Source organism: Solanum stenotomum, chromosome 5 (assembly GCF_019186545.1).
Source record: "Solanum stenotomum isolate F172 chromosome 5, ASM1918654v1, whole genome shotgun sequence".
Classification (NCBI taxonomy): Eukaryota; Viridiplantae; Streptophyta; class Magnoliopsida; order Solanales; family Solanaceae; genus Solanum; species Solanum stenotomum.
In genome coordinates, this window is record NC_064286.1 from 60,478,134 (window position 1) to 60,496,594 (window position 18,461).

Consider the following 18,461-nt stretch of genomic DNA (forward strand, 5'->3'; position numbering starts at 1 on the left):
GCAACATCCACATTTCACTAGCACAATATCATGTTAGACCATTTAAAACGAATAATTAGAAGTGTCAAAGGATTAAATCAGTCAAAACAAAGCAAATGAGAGCATGATACTGACTCTAACCTCCAATGAGCATGTTCCCTTCATTCAGCAGAGCAACATTGAGCCTTCATGTAGCTTCACTCACCATCTTAGCCGGTCAGTAGGGAGTTGTTCCGTTGACAGTTGAAGTAATTAAACAAGAGCTAAGTCATGTTTCTAAAGTATTTATCATTCGATTAATACATCTCAAAGAAAACATAATACAGATTCAAAACCAAAGAAGGGCATCATACATATAAAAGCAAAGGCGACAAGGATTAGAGCACACGGGAAAATATTGCTTAGTTTTCCATGACATATGCAAAACAAGGGAACCTGCTAAGTGATTAGCAGCAGCAGCACATTGAAGTCTACTAGAATTTGAACAGAATTCAGTTCTTCAGGAAGTTTTAGCTAAATTTCAAAAAAACAAGAAACAATAACAAGGGGCAAAATGAAAAGCAGATATAAATCAGTATAGAATCAGTCCTCAATAGCAAAGAGAGCTGTTCATCTGCATTCAACGCCAACTTCAGCAGCTCGCCTAGGCTTGTTTTTCCTTCTACTCCCGTTTTGTCTAAATCCAACAGACTTTATTAACTCATTAGAGTTAGTTTTGTTCCCAACACCATTTTCCACTTTCGTCGAATCTACTTCCTTGACTTGTGAAGTTCTCTTCCTCTTCTTTCCATTCACAACAGCTTGGTTCTTGACATCTTTATTAAAGACAGAACCTTTTGTATTCTCACTGTCATTTTCTTCTTCTTTCACTTTCATTGCTTCTTCTTCTTCTTCTTCTTCCCCTATTTCATCCTTTGATGGCTTCAGTGGTCTTCCCCTTCTCCGGATTGGTATCTTATCTTCTTCACCACTTCCGAGATCCTCACGAACAGATTGCTTCTTTCCCTTTCCTCTTCCTCTACCCATTGTACAAAGCTCGAAATGCTGCTGGTGATAACTTCAAGAAATCCAAATCTCAGAAGCCTTAAACCAGTATGTGACACTCCAAAAAATTGAAAAAATCCTATAAATTATATGAAAACAGCAGATTAGAGTTAGACAGAACCTCACAATTTTAAGGATCAAATATCAACATGAACAGTAAATATAAAAATGTTATCTTTGATTGAAGTCTATCCTCAGACTCAAACTGATATCAAATAAATACAAACAAAAATTTAAGAACTTTTCTTCACAAACAAACAAACTTATGACTTCCAACTTGACTATAATTCATACCAGGACAAGAAATACAGATAAGGATTCAAACGAAACACGAATCCGTCATAAACTATACAATACTAGAGCTTAAACATACTAAATCCAGTGGGCTTTAGAAGATTCAGGACAAAATATGCAACAACAAAAAAGAATTTTTTTTTAAAGATTAGTTCAAAACACAACTTTCTCATATCCAACATTCATCAGACAACAATAAACACAGATACTTTCAGCCATATCTAATAAAAATCAAATCAAGAACATCAACAACACAAGACAGAAACACACAGTAGCTTTTTACATTCAAACTCAAACAGGATGACAAAAAATCTAATGTAACTTTTCAGTACAACAAAACACAACATAACCTCATCCATATCTATAAAAGCCAAATCAAGAACATCAACAACACAAGATAAAAACATACAGTACCTTTTTTTACATTCAAACTCAAACAGGATGACAAAAAAATTGAAAATGAAACTTATCAGTACAATAAATCATAAAGATTCAATCTTTTCAAAAACCCCACAAAGAATCTATCATCAAACATCAGTTTAATGATGTTTTTGAAATTAAAACCAGGAGAAACATACCCAAAAAAAAAAAATCAAACTTTTCAAGAATCATCCACCATTTTGCATCTTTAAGCAAAACCCCATTTCTTAAAATCTCATAAAACCAATCCAAACAAAAGGAAATCTCAAGACTCTGATGGGTTGACAAGTAGAGAAGCTAAATATTATTTTTATAAGTGATGAAATGAAAGAAGAATTTTTTTTGACAAGAATGAAAAATATAGGGAGAAAACAGATCAAAATGAAAACTTTAACATGTGAGTGAAGTTTTGAGGAATATGAATCTTTGCCATTAGAGAGTTGAGAGGTGTGATAATAAGCTAAAGGCAGAGAGGCAAAGCCAAAGAAGACTACACAAATGAAAAAAAAGTGAAGAAAAATGGGACAAATAGTAGAAGTAGTAGTAGTTGTAGAAATTGTTGAAGAGATAATTTATTTATCTCAATGGGCTATTTTTGGCAAAATTAGGGTAAAAATATTTATATATGTGAAAAAAAGAAAAGGAAAGGGAGTGTGGGAATTGAGAGTTATTAGAAAAAGAAAAGAAGAAAAATATATTTTAAATGGGGAAAGATTGAATTTATAGGGTTGAATTAAAGTTTATAAGTTTTGATAAGGACTTTAAATTAATATTATAATAATAACGAGGTTTGCAGTTCAAAATATGTAAATATTTAGTGAATTATATACGTATATGAACAAAAATTAATGAGTTCACGTAAATTTGTAATCAACTTAATTAGTAATCGTCAGAGTTGTTTTATGTGAATTTCTCAGGTGATTTTTTATCAATATCCTCAATCCTCGTGACTTATAGTGAAGTTCTTGATACATAAACTAAATTAATATAGATTGATTAATTGATATTTAATAGATGTTGTATATTATTTTTGTTTAAGAAAAAATAATTTGTAGTAAATGTGGGACTTTTCGATGTGAATTCAAATTTAATCGGGCTTCAATGTGGATAAGCAGAAACCGGGTGGGAAATCAATTATGTGTCCTATCATGAAAAATAAGCAACAAAATACAATTTGGATGAGTTGAATAAGAAAAAGTATTTCCAAAAATAAGGAAAATAATGATTTTTAACCTTATAATAATTTCACTTCTCATGATTATCTTATTAATTTTATTTATATAAATTATCATGAAATCAAAGGGTACTTTGTCTTTAAATATTAGCAATAAATAGTCTTTACATATTTGAATCCTTTTAGAACCCAATTAGTATGTACTATGGCTAAATTATTAAATTCTACAAGGAAATGACTAAAAAGCCCTTCTTTTTGTTGGGCTGTCTGCTTCACACATGTCCATGGGTCCCACATGTTGAGTTGGTTACTGTTAAGCTTGATGACTTGGTCCTGTCAAAAGGCAGATACTTGAGTAAGTTGGTTGATATGGGCCTATTACTAAGCCCAATTTAGTAATTGGGCCTATTAATAGGCCCAACAATGAAATCGCGGTTAAACCCAGTCCAGTTTACGATTGGCCCAACTCGTTGATCCGAGATAATAGGGGTGTGCATACTTTGGTAAATATCAAACAACCACCGAAATAGTCAACCTTGCATTATTCAACCCAATGTTGTAGTCAGGTCGGGAAACCTAGACTATAACAAGGGTGTTGTCTTGAGGTGAGTGAGTGAGATAGTCCGTAATCCTTCACCTCATGAGTTTAATCCAGGTCCAGTTTACGCTTGACTCAACTTGTTAATCCGCGATAATAGGGGTGTGCATACTTTGGTAAATATTGAACTACTACCAAAATAGTCAACCTTGCATTATTCGACCCAATGTTGTAGTCAGGTCAGGCAACCTAGACTACAACAAGGGTGTTGTCTCGAGGTGAAAGAGCAGTCTGTAATCCTTCACCCCATGAGTCAATTGAATACTTGGGACCTTATATGAATCATTTCATTTCATTACATTACATTTTTACCTATGCAGTCAACATAATCATTGACATATACTAGTTTGATAATAAACAACCTAATTTTCAGCATAACTTCATACTGTATTTTACATTTGTTACAGGTTGCTTGACAAGCTAATTATCAGTGTCTTCTACAACCAAAATTTCTACACCAGAAGATGAAATGTTTGAATTCCGCGTCTCCAATAGAGTCCTGTTTGTTTTTTGTTGTTGATCAAGTATCATCTTCAACTTCTTTGCTTGTTCTTCGATCCTCATTTGTAACGTTCGTTGTGTCTATATAACAACATGAGGAGAACATGATTCCGAAAGACTGGTTGGACATGTTATTTTGTTCTAGCAAAGTACAATGTTTAGTTAAGTATGTTAGAAATGACATACCTCTAGTTGCTCATGAAGACACCTTTGTACTTCTAGTTGCATTTTCAGTGCTTCCTTGATTTCTCTTCCACTGCAAACAAGTTGGACATCAACTAAAGTGATCGACGAATTGACTTGACATGGAGTTTAAGAAAAAAAAAGACTTTTGGATCTTGTGTCTTAAACTAAACATAGGAACAATGTATGAAAACGTCTTTTAATCTTGTCATCTAAAACATGTCATGTGAAAAGTTGAAACTAAAGAGTTGTCGAAAAAGGAAAGGAACATTCTTTTTGAAACGGACTAAAAAGGAAAACATGACAGTATACGTTTTGCTCTCTATATCTGTCATAGCATCCGGGGTGTTTCTCTTTTCGGATTTCCCTGCAGATTCTGGATGCTTTGCATTCCGATATTTCTGTAAAAAGGGAAATAGTTATACAAGGAGAACATTTCATCTAGTAATCTGAAATGCACTTGTGGAATAAGTACCTGTAAATGGCTTTTAACATGATCAAGAGTTAAGCAATCTGAGTCCATCAGATTTAGTATTTGCTTTGGCGTAGCCTCTGAATGACGAATGTAATGACTGTCAACAGCAAAACAATCGATTCTAGAGGAAGTAAGATAGTTTGGAATTTACTTACTGTCAGCTCCTCCAAGGCGATTTACACACTCAAGAAATCGATCGTGGAGATCTTCATTCCATCTGATTCTTGTCTTACTAGGCTTATGAGATACTCCAGAAGATGCAGAGTTATGACAAGTAAATGAAGGACTCGCGAATTGCTGCCTCGTATTTGCCAATTGAGAGCAACACAAATCATGAGATAGCTGTCGGACAAATATAAGAAGACTCAGAATAGTACGCAGTCAGACATCTCTATAACAATCATGTTTTCATAGGAACCAATCTTTCATATTATGTTATGACAAAGTAAGTGAAAGACTCGCGGATTGTTGCCTCATATTTGCCAATCGAGAGCAACACAAACCAAGAGAGAGTTGTGGGACAAATATACGAAGACTCATAATGGTATACAGTTAGATATCTCTATAACAGTCATCCTCTATAACAACATTTCACTAAAACAACCGTGTTTTCTGTGGAACCAATCTTATTATATGTTCTTTATAACAACATTTTGCTATAGAAGCCAAAAATATATCAGAAGAAATTACGTTGTTAGAGAGAGGTTTGACTAAATATTGAGATAGTACTCACACAACAATCTTGATTTCCATCAAAAGGCAACGAAGGATGCCTTCGATATGAACTACCGAATTCTCCCAGCAACTCATTTTTCAGATGCAACAAACTCTCTTTCTCTGCTTCTGATACATCAGAAAATGGACTAGTTGAGAATTCTGTCCTGATGAATGATGGCAGAGAAATCTCGTGTCGAAAATCTGCCTCACCTTGTGCTAATGAATCTTCCAAGATTCCATTTTTACATTGTTGAGGATCAAATGATGACATTTGAACATCACAATTCTTGATCAATTCAGAAGTATCATATTGATTATCATATTGTGTCAACCCAAGGCAACGTTCTGTAGCGAAAAACGCTGAAGAAGGGGAACCAATACAGTTGATTATGCTACTTGAAGATGAACTAACAACAGGCAAACAAGTTTCCATGTATGATGAATATTGTAACTCTTTATCAACTAAATCCTGAGCTGAATTTTTCGAAACTCCTAAACTATAATCACTCGAAAAGTACTCATTCCCCTGAGTACTAATAAACCCCTGGATACTCATTTTGATCAAGAACCAACTGTGGATTTGCTTGAACTTTTCAAGATTCAAGGGGTATTTCAATTGAAATTTTTGTGTCTCAATGAATCCGATAAGGTTAACAGGAGACGCGGAATCAAGAAAACGAGTATGAATATTCAGTAAACTCAAAATGCAGCAGTATTATATTTCAGATTGACAGCTCCTGAATACATATTTTCATATTTTATACATCTAGATGTCTTTAAAAACAAGATATACAAATATGTCAACGACTCGAAAAATGCCAGCTTTATTGATTATTCTGTATTGTATAATACTGATAAGGACTAATAAACAATCTCTTTGACAAAACCAAAGCCAGAACATTATAATTTAGTAATAGAAGAAAACAAATGCCAACTTGGTAAACCATAGGTGAAATGTTACTTGTTCATTCCACAGCTCGAACCTGTGACCTATAGATCAAGCATCAGCTGTTGATTCCACAGCTCGAACCTGTGACCTATAGATCAAGCATCAATTGTTGATTCCACAACTCGAACTGTGACCTATAGATCAAGCATCAGTTGTTGATTCCACAGCTCGAACCTGTGACCTATAGATGACAGATAGATAATGTTATTGTTGATCCAATGCTTCTAGAGACCTATAATGACATTTGTTGTACTAATAAACAAATTAAAAATGGGAATCTTGAATGAGCTAGACTATGTTCCAACCTAATTTTATATTTCAGAGTTCATGTACTTGTTATAGAAAATAAGATCTAATTTGATTCTCTAATCATTCCTATTTTTATTGTTTATTTTTCTATCATTAGAAACATTCCCACCTCAATATCCCTTCTTCATATTATATTTTGGACCAGTTATTTTCAGTAAGCACGACAATTAAAATGGACCGGAGAAAATATGTGAATTGTTATAGGTCTACATCAGGCATATGCAAAAGTCATATACCATGTAATTGGTACAAAATAAATTGAGCCTAAAATTAGCTTGAATCTCTTTGTAAAAATCAGCATGTGAAGGTGACAGCAGATTCTTTCACAAGGCTTTTGGACATTATTGAATATTCAAAGATTTGTTTTTTTTTTTTATAAATAAAATCAATTCAGAATAGTATAATATATAGTATTATATTTAAATAGTATAAGCATGAAGCCTTTGGAAGTTCCACTAAGCATAACATCTCATTAATCATTATTTATCTGGATAGATTGGGGAGATTCCTTATTAAGGACGTGAATTTAGATAAAAGAGCTTGAAGGTCGAAGATTATGGTAGATATTTAGTATGTAGATGAGCGATTTCTCGCTTCTCAATGGTGGAGCTTGGTTTTAGCTTAGAGCACATATTTATTTGATTCCTTGCCAATATTTTTACTAGTATGCTAGTGTTATCTTATTCGTCAATCTTATTAGTATTGTTATTTTTTTACATTGGTTACCTTTACTATTTTTTATGTTAGTACCTTTTTGTCTTCAATAATTTCATCATAATTTTTTCTTTACTATGGGATTTTTTAAAAAACTTTTGTAAACGCTTTTCTTAAACCAAGTGTCTATTAGAAACTCTCTCTGCCCCCAAAGGTATGTAACGATATGGACGTAAAATCTAAAATCTGCATACACCCCACCTCCTCCAAATTTCACCTATGAGACCACACTAGATGTGTTATTGTTGTTATAAAGGATTTATAAAAATTGGAGGATAATTCTTTAATGAAGGTCAATAGGAAATGGTCTAATGTGTACTTGTGGCCTCCAACTTTATAAATCTAAGAATAAATTGTTTAAGATTATAGTAATGGAAAATATTAAAGTCAAAATATGATTTACACGTATAAAATTGCACGACCTTCCCCTTGTTTGATTAAATTTGCCAAATTCCATAAATGATACTCACCAAAAAGGTTTGCATATGTGTGTGCACAAAATAATTTAATTATATTCATTTTGAACGCACGCTTTAAATTATAGTTTTTATCTTTTGACGTAATATGTAAATAAGAAAAAAAAACAATCAAATATCTTGTATATGTACAATATATACTAATTTTTGCCTTCTAAATTGTTGAAAGGACAATTAAAGTATAAAATCTTCAAGTCGTTGGCCAATTTGTATATATTTAAAAAGGCAAGTCAAAGCATGCAATTTTATGATACATTTATTTTTTTAATCTTTGATAATAAGAAAACTATTTTTATCCGTGTATAATTAGATTTCCAAAAGATCTTGTCATTTTTGGATAATATGTATTAATTCGATCATATAAATGATGTTTTCCAAAGTAAAATTTATAAATTCTTATCTAAGATCAATAATGCCTCAAGAATGAATATGTCACCTCCCCGCATCAAACAAAATTTTAGCAACTTTAAAATCACACATTTGAAATTATCTCAAATGGCTAAACTTTTAAAATTTTCACATACGAAAAATATGACTTAAATAGTGGTTCCAAATCGGCTAAAAGTGCAATTTTAGATAGACCAGTTTTGTACATATTGACTAGACCCATTGATCAATGTCCATAACTGATAATCCAACTCAATTGATAAATTGGATACGCATATTGGGCCTCATTAACGGACTTCGTTATTCTATGCTTCTCCACTTAAATATCAAGTTTTTGAGATATATTAGAAATGTTGTGTCTTTTAGTTCAGCCTAACCTTAGTATAATTAATAATCGAGAAATCCCGAGGGTCAGTGCTACGATTCAAATTTCAATGAATAACCCTTTACCTTGACAGAGTTGAACTCATAATATGTGTATGAGTCAGACCTATCTCATTGTTTAGCTTGTTTTTGATTGGGTCATATTTATCTAGACCCGTCTGAGGGTCCGTACTACGATTCAAATTTCAATGAATAGCCCTTTACCTTACCAGAGTTTGAACTTGTGATATGCATGAGTCAGATCCATATCATTGTTTAACTCGTTTTCGATTGCCTCATATTTAACTCGATCGGCCCGAGGGTCCGTGCTACGATTCAAATTTCAATGAATAACCCTTTACCTTACTAGAGTTTGAACTCATGATGATATATGTATGAGTCAGATCCATATCAATGTTTAACTCCTTTTTGATCGGCTTATATTCGACTCGACCCACTCGTTTACCACTAGTTATCTGACCTACACTTACGCGCTCACTAGACTAAAGCCACGAGACAAGGCAGATAAACTAACCATTAGAACAACACCCCGAACGTATGAAACAATGGAAAGGGCATGCCTCGAGCTAGCTTACCTAGACATCACATATGGTGCTTTAACCATCAAAGCAAAACCCCAGACTACCACTGTAATCCCACAAGTGAAGTCGGGAAGGGTGGTGTGTACGCAACTCATGATAAACGAAATTATAATAACCCAACAATTGAACTTATAAACATAGCAATAAGTACATTTTAATCCATAATTTTCCCTCCATATATTATACTATAAAGATCTTATCAAAACAAGATGTTTCTATTATTACTTCACCTTAAACCCCTCAAAAACCCTTTTAACAATAATCAAACATTACTCTATCCACCATAAACAACAAAAAAATTTAAACAACATAATTCGATCGAAAAAATAACGATTCTGAAATAATCAAAACCTTAAGCACGAAGCAATGTCGACTAGTTTAAGCCTTCTTCGAGTCCTCATTGACATTGACATCCCCTTCTGTTGATTTCCCATTGCTCCTCCGATCACCGGAGTATTTAGCCTTTGTGTTTTCTGCATCTCTGTTACTCCGGCTATTGAATTCATTCGTCGGAAAGTTGAACTTTTTTGAAGCAATATCAGATCTTAAATCATTCAAAGCATTTCTCAACAATCCATTTTCAGCTTGTATGGTCTCCAGCTGCTGCTTCACATCCAAACAAGCTTGTGTCAAATCAGCATTTCTGGGCAAATTGTTAGCTTTCTTCGAATCATCTTTCGCTATATATTCGATACCGATCTTATTCATCACCAGCAATGGACAGTGACGGAACGAAATGCCCGCCGGCGATGGGAAGTTGGTGTTCCCTAGGATAACAGTATCCGGATCCTCCACTGCAGGAACTTTAGGAAACCTGAGACCCCATCGGAAATTCACCACAGCACGGTTTCTCACAGGTAACGAAGTACGGGCACTGACAACCGCGCCGGAGAACAAGTTTTCCACAGCTCCGGCGACGGCAGATTCCTCCGGGAAAACCCCCACTTTGCTGCCGAGAAACGCTGCTTTCTCTTGGAAATAATCGGTTTTCATCACCGGAGTCTCGAAACCGTTTTGAATCGGATCAATCCCATTCGGTTTCGAGTTCAAACTCTTCGTAAGAGCCGAAGAGGAGTGTGATTTCTTCACACAAAAATCCCCAAATTGAGGTTTGAAATGAATGAAGAAGCTAGGGTTTTGATTCCCAACCAAATTAAACTCAGCACTCATGGTAAACGGACTAGATACCGGAGACCCAAAATGCCCAATCCCAGTTTTGAACACAAAAGTAAACGGATTGAACGAATCATTCGGCCGATAAGCAACTTTGAACGAAGGCCCAGAATCGAACAGAGTTCCTAGACTCAGCGATAACTCCTTCGATTCGCCGGCAACGATTCCTGATTGGAACGGAAAGTTCAACACGCTCAGAGGAACTTTAGCTCTGATTAATGGTTTTTGTTCATCGCGAAACTTGATTGAAGCTTTCATGTTTGTTTCTGTTTGACGAAGACCCAATTTAGAAAAAGGGATTAAGAACAAAACCCAATTCTCCGATTTGGATTTGGATGAGTAACGAACAGAGAAAGTGAGGGTTTATATAGCTGGATCTTGAAGAAGAAAGAGGGTTTAAGGGTTGCAATGGAGCGGAGATTCAGCTGAACTGAGCTGGCAGTGGTGAATGGGGTTTTTGGATTATTTGGGGAGTCTAGTGACTAAATTACCCCTAATCAAATAAAATCATCATTAAATAGTAGTAATTAATTAAGGAAAAATATAAAATTGGACATAAATTCATACCATATATGGTATTATATTAATTCAATCTATACATTTAAATAACTACCTAGTATTCCACTATTTATTAATTATCTATCAAATTTGGAGTAAGATATATATCTCAATATATCTGTCCTTGAAAAAACATAAAATGAAGTTTTACCCACATAATTATTTCTCTGAAATAGAGTTCTATCGAAGAAGATGTTTTTTTGCCGGAGAGGAGAAAGAGACGAAGGGGAGAGGATGAGTGATGGTGGTTAAAATATGTATCGAATAAAATATACACATGTCTCTAAGCATTTTCGCTGGAGACAACAACCTCTTCTCGGGGAGGAAGTGAAAGAATTTATCTCACCCTTAATGTGGATTTAAAAAAGAACACTACAATCACGAGACAAATTATAAGTTATCTCATGATTCTATTCCAATCAAACATGAATTAAAATCATCCTAAAATTAATCTCAAAATTAATCATCCCTTATCTCTTATAGTAAATGAGTCCTTAAAGTTCTAAATCCACTTTTCAATTTGGGTTTATTGTCAACTTGGAACTTTATTGTATGAACTAACTAGTCATGTTTAAACAAATCGACAAAAAATGTTGTTGATGGCTTTTTAGGAATTTAACAAATATATGATGATTTGGATTGATATAAGTAGGATTTTAGAGGGAAATGCCATGTTTTATATTTTTGAAATTCAAATTTTGTATTTGTTGCAACTAAGGAAATTTGTGGCCACCTATCTGTAACTGATTGAAATTCAAATTTTAAATCATTCCAATCATTTATTTTGACTTCTTATAGGTTTTTTAATTAATTTATTAATACTGAAGTTATGTTTGGAAACAAATTTCCAGAATTCAGATTCGATTTGAAGTTCATACTTAAATTTTTGAAATATCTTTGTCATTTAAATTGCGTTTTCATTTTGTGATTATTGTAATTTCACATGAGAGATTGAACATGTTTATTAAAAAATTATACAATATAAATAAGGAGGCAGAAGTGTATGTGTTTGCATGTATATTCAACTATCCTGACATTTATTTTTATTTTATTGAACTTATTACTCTGCCATACCTATGGATATTATTTATACAAATTAATTTGTCATGATTAATTATAAATTAAAGTAAGAATATGCATAAATTAACTATTATAATTCAGACAAAGTGTATGATAATAGATGTGTTATGTATTTACTAGATTGGTGTGGAGATATGAGAACTATTAAGTTTTTAAACTCAATATACAAGCAAACATTAAATACGAGTTGAACATTGAGTTTTTACACGGATTGCCCATATTTCAGGATTCTCTTCAATTTTTGTCCATATTGCTCATGTAATGAAAATATATGGGCCAATATGCCCCTATACATGACCGAATTTTGCTCAGTATAAGTTGAGAGAACTTTTGTCTCGTTCTGTAATCGTAAGAATCAAATTATCTGACATAAGTTGTGTAGTATCTAATTCACTCGACATAAATCATGCCTCTTATGACATAACTCGTGGAATCTGAAACTAAATCTCACTAAACATGAATTAAGTTATGCCTTCTACATCATAACTTGTTTATCTTAAATTGAACTTTATCTCAATTGACATAAACATTTGTGCAAATTATCCAAAAGAATATATTTACCCAACTTCCTAAAATAGCCACAAAATCTAATTGAACTTGTACTTAATAATGGGCCTATTACTTATTATGGGCTATTAACCAACAAATAAGCCCAAAAAAGGAAAAAAAGCCCTAAAAGAGTAAAGTCCAATAACTCACGTGCTACGTATACGCTCACATCACAGCACGTGACTTTCCCTTATTTAAGATTTCGCTCAAAAAAAATAAATTCAGAAAATCCCGCGCGGATTCCAAATTCCCACTCTTAACTAAATTTAAATCTGAACATTCAAATCCGGAAAAACTAATATACACTCACTCCGCCCCCCCTTTCTTCACCAAAAAAAACCCTAGTTCTACTGTTTGGGTTACCGGATTTGACCCGGCGATTTTGCTTCTAGTTCTTGAGTTTTTGTTGTTTAAAGTAGATTTTTGTTAGTGGTTTTGGTTTAGTTGATCTGTGAGGTAAATTTGAAGCTATGGATTTCAGAAAAAGGACTAGAAATGATGTTGGTGCTAATGTTAATGGCGGTGTGAAGAAATATAAGCCAGGTGAAAATTATGCTGTTTATATATGGCTATAATTGTTTTTATTTATGTATGTATAGTAGATGTTGATTCGTTTTGTGTTTAGTTTGTTATATTATGATACAATGGGTGAAAATCCTTACTCTGCCCCTTTGTGTCTAGTGTTTAGTTCTTCGGTGATGTTTTTTGTGTTAGTTTTAGGGTGGTTTATTTGCTATGTTATGTGCGGAGTGTGGATTATGGAGTGTTCATTTGAATTTCTACTGGTATTAAGAAGTTAGTAGATTTCATAGTATTTATGTGGTTTAGAACCCTAAGTTCTCAGGTTCGAAACTCAGTGGAGACGAAAAATATATTAGGTGTTTTTTCATATCTGAGTCTTGGTGGACAGAGTTACATGATATCTGGTGCTGGTGTGAGTTGATAGGTATCTTGTGGAATTAGTTGAGGTGGACGAAAGCTGGACTAGACACCATGATTAACGAAAAAAAATAAATAGGATTTACTCTATAGGGAAAAAGAGAAATTGAATTCTTGTTTTATGAGGTGAAATTCTTCTAGCTTTTTGAATATATAAGAGAGGATGAGTAGAATGTATTAGAGCACTTCCTGTCCACTTCTGTGTACTCAGAAAGATGCAGAGCGGATTTTGAAGTTTATCTCATTTGTGCCAAAGGAACTGATCAATGAATGTTCTGTTATGGAATAAGAGGTTTAAGCATTGTAGTATTATGTGCATAGGAGTTGTGTAGATGGACCAATGAGGATGTATGAGAGATTGGCTGAGGTTGGCCTAAGGAGAGAGAAAAGTAGGCTTAAGGAGTTTTGGGGAGAGTTGATTTGGTATGGCATAATGCACCTTGAGTTTATTGAGGGTATTACACATGGCATGAGGGTGTGGAGGTGGAGTATGTCATGGTAGACTGTTAGTAGGCTGCCAAGTGCTCTCTCCCCCCAAAAGTATTAGTTTCATTTTTACGTTTTTTATTCGTAAATCTATAGTTTTACTTGTTTGTTTCTTCCATTTCGCTTAGCATATTATCTTGCTGTTGTTACTTGTTACTGTGCAATAAGGTTTGTGTACACTCTACGATCCCCATGCTCCGCCTGCTGGGATTATATTTAGTATGTTGGTTTATCCTTGCCTTTTGGAGTCCAATGACATATTTATGTCTCCTACATAGTGGTGATGGAGCATGTAAACATCGTTTCAGCTGAACCCAACAAATCTTAAATATGTGGAGAATCATCAACAAAATTACACACTTGGATGTTTCTGCCATTTATGTTATGGGTTCAAATGTAAAAGTGTTAGCATTGACCCCATCAAATTTAGAATTTGGATGCGTTTATGCACATCTTACTTATGATGGAAACATTAATATACTGATTTTCTTGATGCAATATAGTTACCATTTTTTCTCTGAAGATGGACTTGAGAAGATTTGGTGAACCTCTTCTAAATAGTTACATACTTCCTGGAGTTTCTACTTCTACCATATTAAGTTGTTTGTGCTGGAAATAAGAAATATGATATCTGTCTAATTTTCATCTAGAATAAATGTAAACAGAAAGATTTCTAACTGGTATAAATAATTAATTCGGTTCAACAGAAATGGACTCAATATCAGGTGGTGTAGGCAGCAAATCAAAGCCATGCACGAAGTTCTTCAGGTTCAAATCCTTGTCTACTTAATGAACTTTAATTTAGTATGGAATTTAAGTTGTCAAGTGCAACATTTACAATTGCTAATATTTTTGTTGTGACACAAGCTGAATAAATGTAGATTTATGCTGGTCATCCTGTGAGGCTGTTAAATGGTTAAAATGCTGTTGATGTTTAATGATTATGCAAATGTTTGTTAACAATTTTTGTGTAGATTAATATTTCCAGCTACAATGCACTTTGGAGAAATAAAAAATGATTTCTAATATACCAACAATCTTCTTAAATCTCTACCTAATTTGTACTGTAATGGCCTGTGCCTTACAGTTATACATTTGAAAACAGGTATGTGACCCACTTTCTTTTAATTAGATGGACTATGTCTATAATGATACTAAAAGTTATCTCTTATGGTCTAGTAGGGATACTTGTTAACATTTAATGACTGTCACCCATGATATTCTTCTGATACTCAGTCTGGTAGTGAAGTTAATCTTGAAAACCAGTTTAGAGGGTCTTCTAGTAAGTGAATTATTGGTAAAGCGTTTAAGACACAAAATAATACTCAGTGGCACCTGTGAGGTCCAATTCTGCTTCTTTTGTTTGATGTGCTTCTTCAGTGTACCCTGTTTTCTTTTGTAGTTCTGGGAATAACTTTCTTCATGAGATTTTGCCGTCACTTTGGTGCTCATGAATATAAGGATTTATATGATACTGTCTTTTCACTTGTTTAAAAAATTATTAGGTTTTACTTCTTGGTTGCTTAGTTGTTTAGTTTTCAAGCAAAAATTATTTAAATGATTAATGGAAGTTCTTGTCAAGTTTGGCACTTTAACCATGATGCAATTATTGTGTCTGAAGGACAGTTCCTTTTATGGATGCTGTGCCGGTGAATTGTTTCTTGATTTATGTGTTCTGAACAATGTCCTTTCTCTTTTGCATTTTTAGCTGTTAGTATATCTTCTGGTTCTTTTATGCATAATACAGACATTTATTCTGATGAATATTTCTCGTCCCCATTGTGCTGAATGGGCAAAAAGATGGGATTTTGTTGGACAGAAATGCTGGTCTTTCTTTTGATGATAATGATCTCATTTATTCTTAATTGTTCTGTGTTGGTAAGAATACAACAACATACTCAATGTTTTCCTGCAAGTGGATATCTTATTTTGTTTAGTGCATAGTGTGGAGCAAAGTGAAGAGGTTCTCTTCCTGTTCCTGAAAGTTGGAACCTAGGACTCTGGACTCTTTTCGTATCTGTCTTGCTTGTATATATTGTTTTCCCAGAATCATAATTGTTAGACCTGTTCACCCAAGTTCGATTGCTGTGCAATGCATTTTTGCGTTGCGTTTGGGAAAGTATTGCAAATGAAATATCATAATCCAATTGTCTGGAACTTTTATCTGGTTTCATCTGCTGTGCCTGCATTGCCCATTCTGTCTAATTGTGATGGGAAATTTGGTTTTGGAATGGTTTGAAGTTTATTTTTTTTATTTTTTGGGTTGCAGCACCGCTGGATGCCCCTTTGGTGAGAGCTGCCATTTCCTTCATTACGTCCCTGGTGGCTATAGTGCAGTGACCCAGATGATGAAATTGACACCAGCTCCATCTTTGAGAAATGCTGCAGCTCCCCCTAATTCCAATGGAAATGCTCCTTCTATGAAAACCAAACTTTGCAACAAATTCAACACGGCGGAGGGATGCAAATTTGGAGACAAATGCAATTATGCTCATGGGGAGTGGGAAATTGGAAAGCATACCATTCCTTCACAAGAAGATCCACGTGCCATGGGGTTTGGATCTATGCCAGGTCGTTTTGGTGGTGGGCGGGGGGAACCTGCTATCTCAGGACCTGCTGCTAGCTTTGGTACATCAGCCACTGCAAAGATCAGTGTGGATGCTTCCCTGGCTGGAGCCATCATTGGGAAGGGTGGAGTGAATTCTAAACAGATTTGTAGGCAGACAGGAGCCAAGCTGGCAATCCGTGATCATGAAGCAGATGCAAATCTCCGAAACATAGAGTTAGAGGGCACGTTTGAACAAATTTCCCAGGCCAGTGCCATGGTAAGGGAGTTGATCAACAGCCTTGGTCCTGTAGGTGGCCCTGGAAGAACACATGGAAATTCTGGTGGCCCGGCTCCTCCAATGAACAACCTCAAGACAAAGTTGTGTGAGAATTTTGCTAAAGGGTCTTGCACATTTGGAGACAGGTGCCACTTTGCTCATGGTGCTGCTGAATTGCGGAAAACAGGAGAGTGACTGTAATAGTTCACTTCACTTTTTGTAGTACCTAGCTCTTTAGAACGCCCAGTTGTGTGTTCCATTGTATGATTCTTCTTAATTTTGGGCTCAGGTTATGAAATGCAACTTCGTTTGAGGAATTGAGCTTTATTTTAGTATTCAGGCAGGGTTTTTGACATTTTATAAAATCAGAAATTGTAGTTGCAGTAATGAATGTTTGTGTAAGATGTTTATTTTCTCTGATTTCCTTTGATCCATTTGATATCTTTTTTGAGCTCTGAGCCTGTACCTGTTCGAATATGTTAACTCCAATTAAGAAAGGGAAAGAATTGGTGTATGTGCATGTAATGAGGTGCCTCTTAATTTTCTTAATTTTGAATTTTCTAAGAGACTCTGCAAATGCAAGAAGAAAATAGATTTCTAATGGCTATTGGGCCTTTCTATTTGGACCATGTTGGCATCTTTACAAAATTTTCCAAATGCCAAATTCTGAACCCCATATTCTTGCTATCAAAATAATTTTCAGGCAAACAAACATAAATTATTCCTGAGGAGTTTGTAAGTTTTAACTTTGATTCTTTATTAAACTTCACTCGACCTTCAATTAAATGGAATGTCCATTTTAAGTCCCTTACATAGAGAAAAATGTCAAGATTTGACAAAGGGTAGAGTGCTGTCATAGCTTTAGGTAGAGATGTTGTTTTTGATGGATCGTGACCGAAAGAAAAACACATGAATGCAAATTAAAAAATAAACAATGAATGTAAAGAAATCATGACAAAATACTATAGAAAACATTCTGAAAAAAAGAAAGAAACAATATTGAACTACAATAAAATAATGTTATAATCAAAATACAAGAAATAGTATTAATATAAATCGAAGTAAAAGAAGCTATAGAGAAAAATACTATTACTACCCCTACAAAAAAAAATAATTAAACAAGACAATATTCTACTACCTATTAATCTTCTATTCTAATTCGTATCCAATAAAACCAAGTTTGCACGTTAAAGTGGGAGAAAAAAAGCGTTAATAATAATATTCCAGGTAAGCAGCAATCGTGCTACCCAACGGCCGGTCATGAATGACACGTCACAAAAAAATGGTCCCCACATTTAAAAACATTTACTCCCTCCGTCCTATATGACACTTTTCAAATTTCAAATTTCAAAATTTAAATAAGTCTATCTTTGACAGTTAATTTTTCACAGATCTTTTAAACATTTTGAATTATCAATTACTGTAACGTATAATACTTTTTACGTAGTTTACAAATATATAGATTTCATTTAAAAAAATTTGAAGATTCCATATGCAAATTCCCCCATCAAATTTAAACTGTTTTACTCTCGAAAAACGAAAAAGTGTCACATAAATTGAGACGCTCCCGCTTGGGGAACCCTAACTGATTTGCCACGTGGAGTCTTACAAATGAACATGCGTGTGGGCCGGCACACGAGCCTCGCGTTTTCCTAATGGATCCAAT

The 18,461-nt window shown here is 34.2% G+C and overlaps 4 protein-coding genes across 4 annotated transcripts; 1 reads left to right on the top strand and 3 right to left on the bottom strand.

The window, feature by feature from the left end:
* Nucleotides 1-306: 306 nt before the first annotated feature.
* On the bottom strand, nt 307-1,155 carry LOC125866078 (uncharacterized). The gene has a single exon (XM_049546369.1). The coding sequence runs from the start codon at nt 1,003-1,005 to the stop codon at nt 589-591; it is 417 nt and encodes a 138-aa protein (XP_049402326.1). The 5' UTR covers nt 1,006-1,155; the 3' UTR covers nt 307-588.
* A 2,754-nt stretch (nt 1,156-3,909) lies between these two features.
* Nucleotides 3,910-6,041, bottom strand: LOC125866082 (protein PHOSPHATE STARVATION RESPONSE 3-like). The gene is made up of 6 exons (XM_049546374.1): nt 5,402-6,041; nt 4,824-5,010; nt 4,669-4,745; nt 4,506-4,594; nt 4,197-4,266; nt 3,910-4,091 (listed from the first exon to the last, which is right to left on the bottom strand). Exons 1-6 carry the CDS (start codon nt 5,939-5,941, stop codon nt 3,930-3,932), a joined length of 1,125 nt encoding a protein of 374 aa, XP_049402331.1. The 5' UTR covers nt 5,942-6,041; the 3' UTR covers nt 3,910-3,929.
* Nucleotides 6,042-9,437: 3,396 nt separating this feature from the next.
* Nucleotides 9,438-10,770, bottom strand: LOC125866068 (uncharacterized). Its single transcript, XM_049546358.1, has one exon. The coding sequence runs from the start codon at nt 10,614-10,616 to the stop codon at nt 9,564-9,566; it is 1,053 nt and encodes a 350-aa protein (XP_049402315.1). The 5' UTR covers nt 10,617-10,770; the 3' UTR covers nt 9,438-9,563.
* Nucleotides 10,771-12,768: 1,998 nt separating this feature from the next.
* On the top strand, nt 12,769-17,215 carry LOC125866072 (zinc finger CCCH domain-containing protein 14-like). Its single transcript, XM_049546364.1, has 3 exons — nt 12,769-13,088; nt 14,678-14,738; nt 16,240-17,215. The coding sequence occupies exons 1-3, from the start codon at nt 13,016-13,018 to the stop codon at nt 16,988-16,990; spliced, it is 885 nt and encodes a 294-aa protein (XP_049402321.1). The 5' UTR covers nt 12,769-13,015; the 3' UTR covers nt 16,991-17,215.
* The last annotated feature ends 1,246 nt before the right edge of the window (nt 17,216-18,461 follow it).

Coding starts and splice junctions, on each gene's coding strand:
- LOC125866072 (XM_049546364.1), top strand. CDS start 13,016: ATGGATTTCAGAAAAAGGACTAGAAATGATGTTGGTGCTAATGTTAAT. Junction 13,089..14,677: donor TGTGAAGAAATATAAGCCAG/GTGAAAATTATG, acceptor TCGGTTCAACAG/AAATGGACTCAATATCAGGT. Junction 14,739..16,239: donor CCATGCACGAAGTTCTTCAG/GTTCAAATCCTT, acceptor TTTGGGTTGCAG/CACCGCTGGATGCCCCTTTG.
- LOC125866082 (XM_049546374.1), bottom strand. CDS start 5,941: ATGAGTATCCAGGGGTTTATTAGTACTCAGGGGAATGAGTACTTTTCG. Junction 4,595..4,668: donor ATGTTAAAAGCCATTTACAG/GTACTTATTCCA, acceptor CCCTTTTTACAG/AAATATCGGAATGCAAAGCA. Junction 4,267..4,505: donor ACAGATATAGAGAGCAAAAC/GTATACTGTCAT, acceptor ACTTGTTTGCAG/TGGAAGAGAAATCAAGGAAG.
- LOC125866078 (XM_049546369.1), bottom strand. CDS start 1,005: ATGGGTAGAGGAAGAGGAAAGGGAAAGAAGCAATCTGTTCGTGAGGAT.
- LOC125866068 (XM_049546358.1), bottom strand. CDS start 10,616: ATGAAAGCTTCAATCAAGTTTCGCGATGAACAAAAACCATTAATCAGA.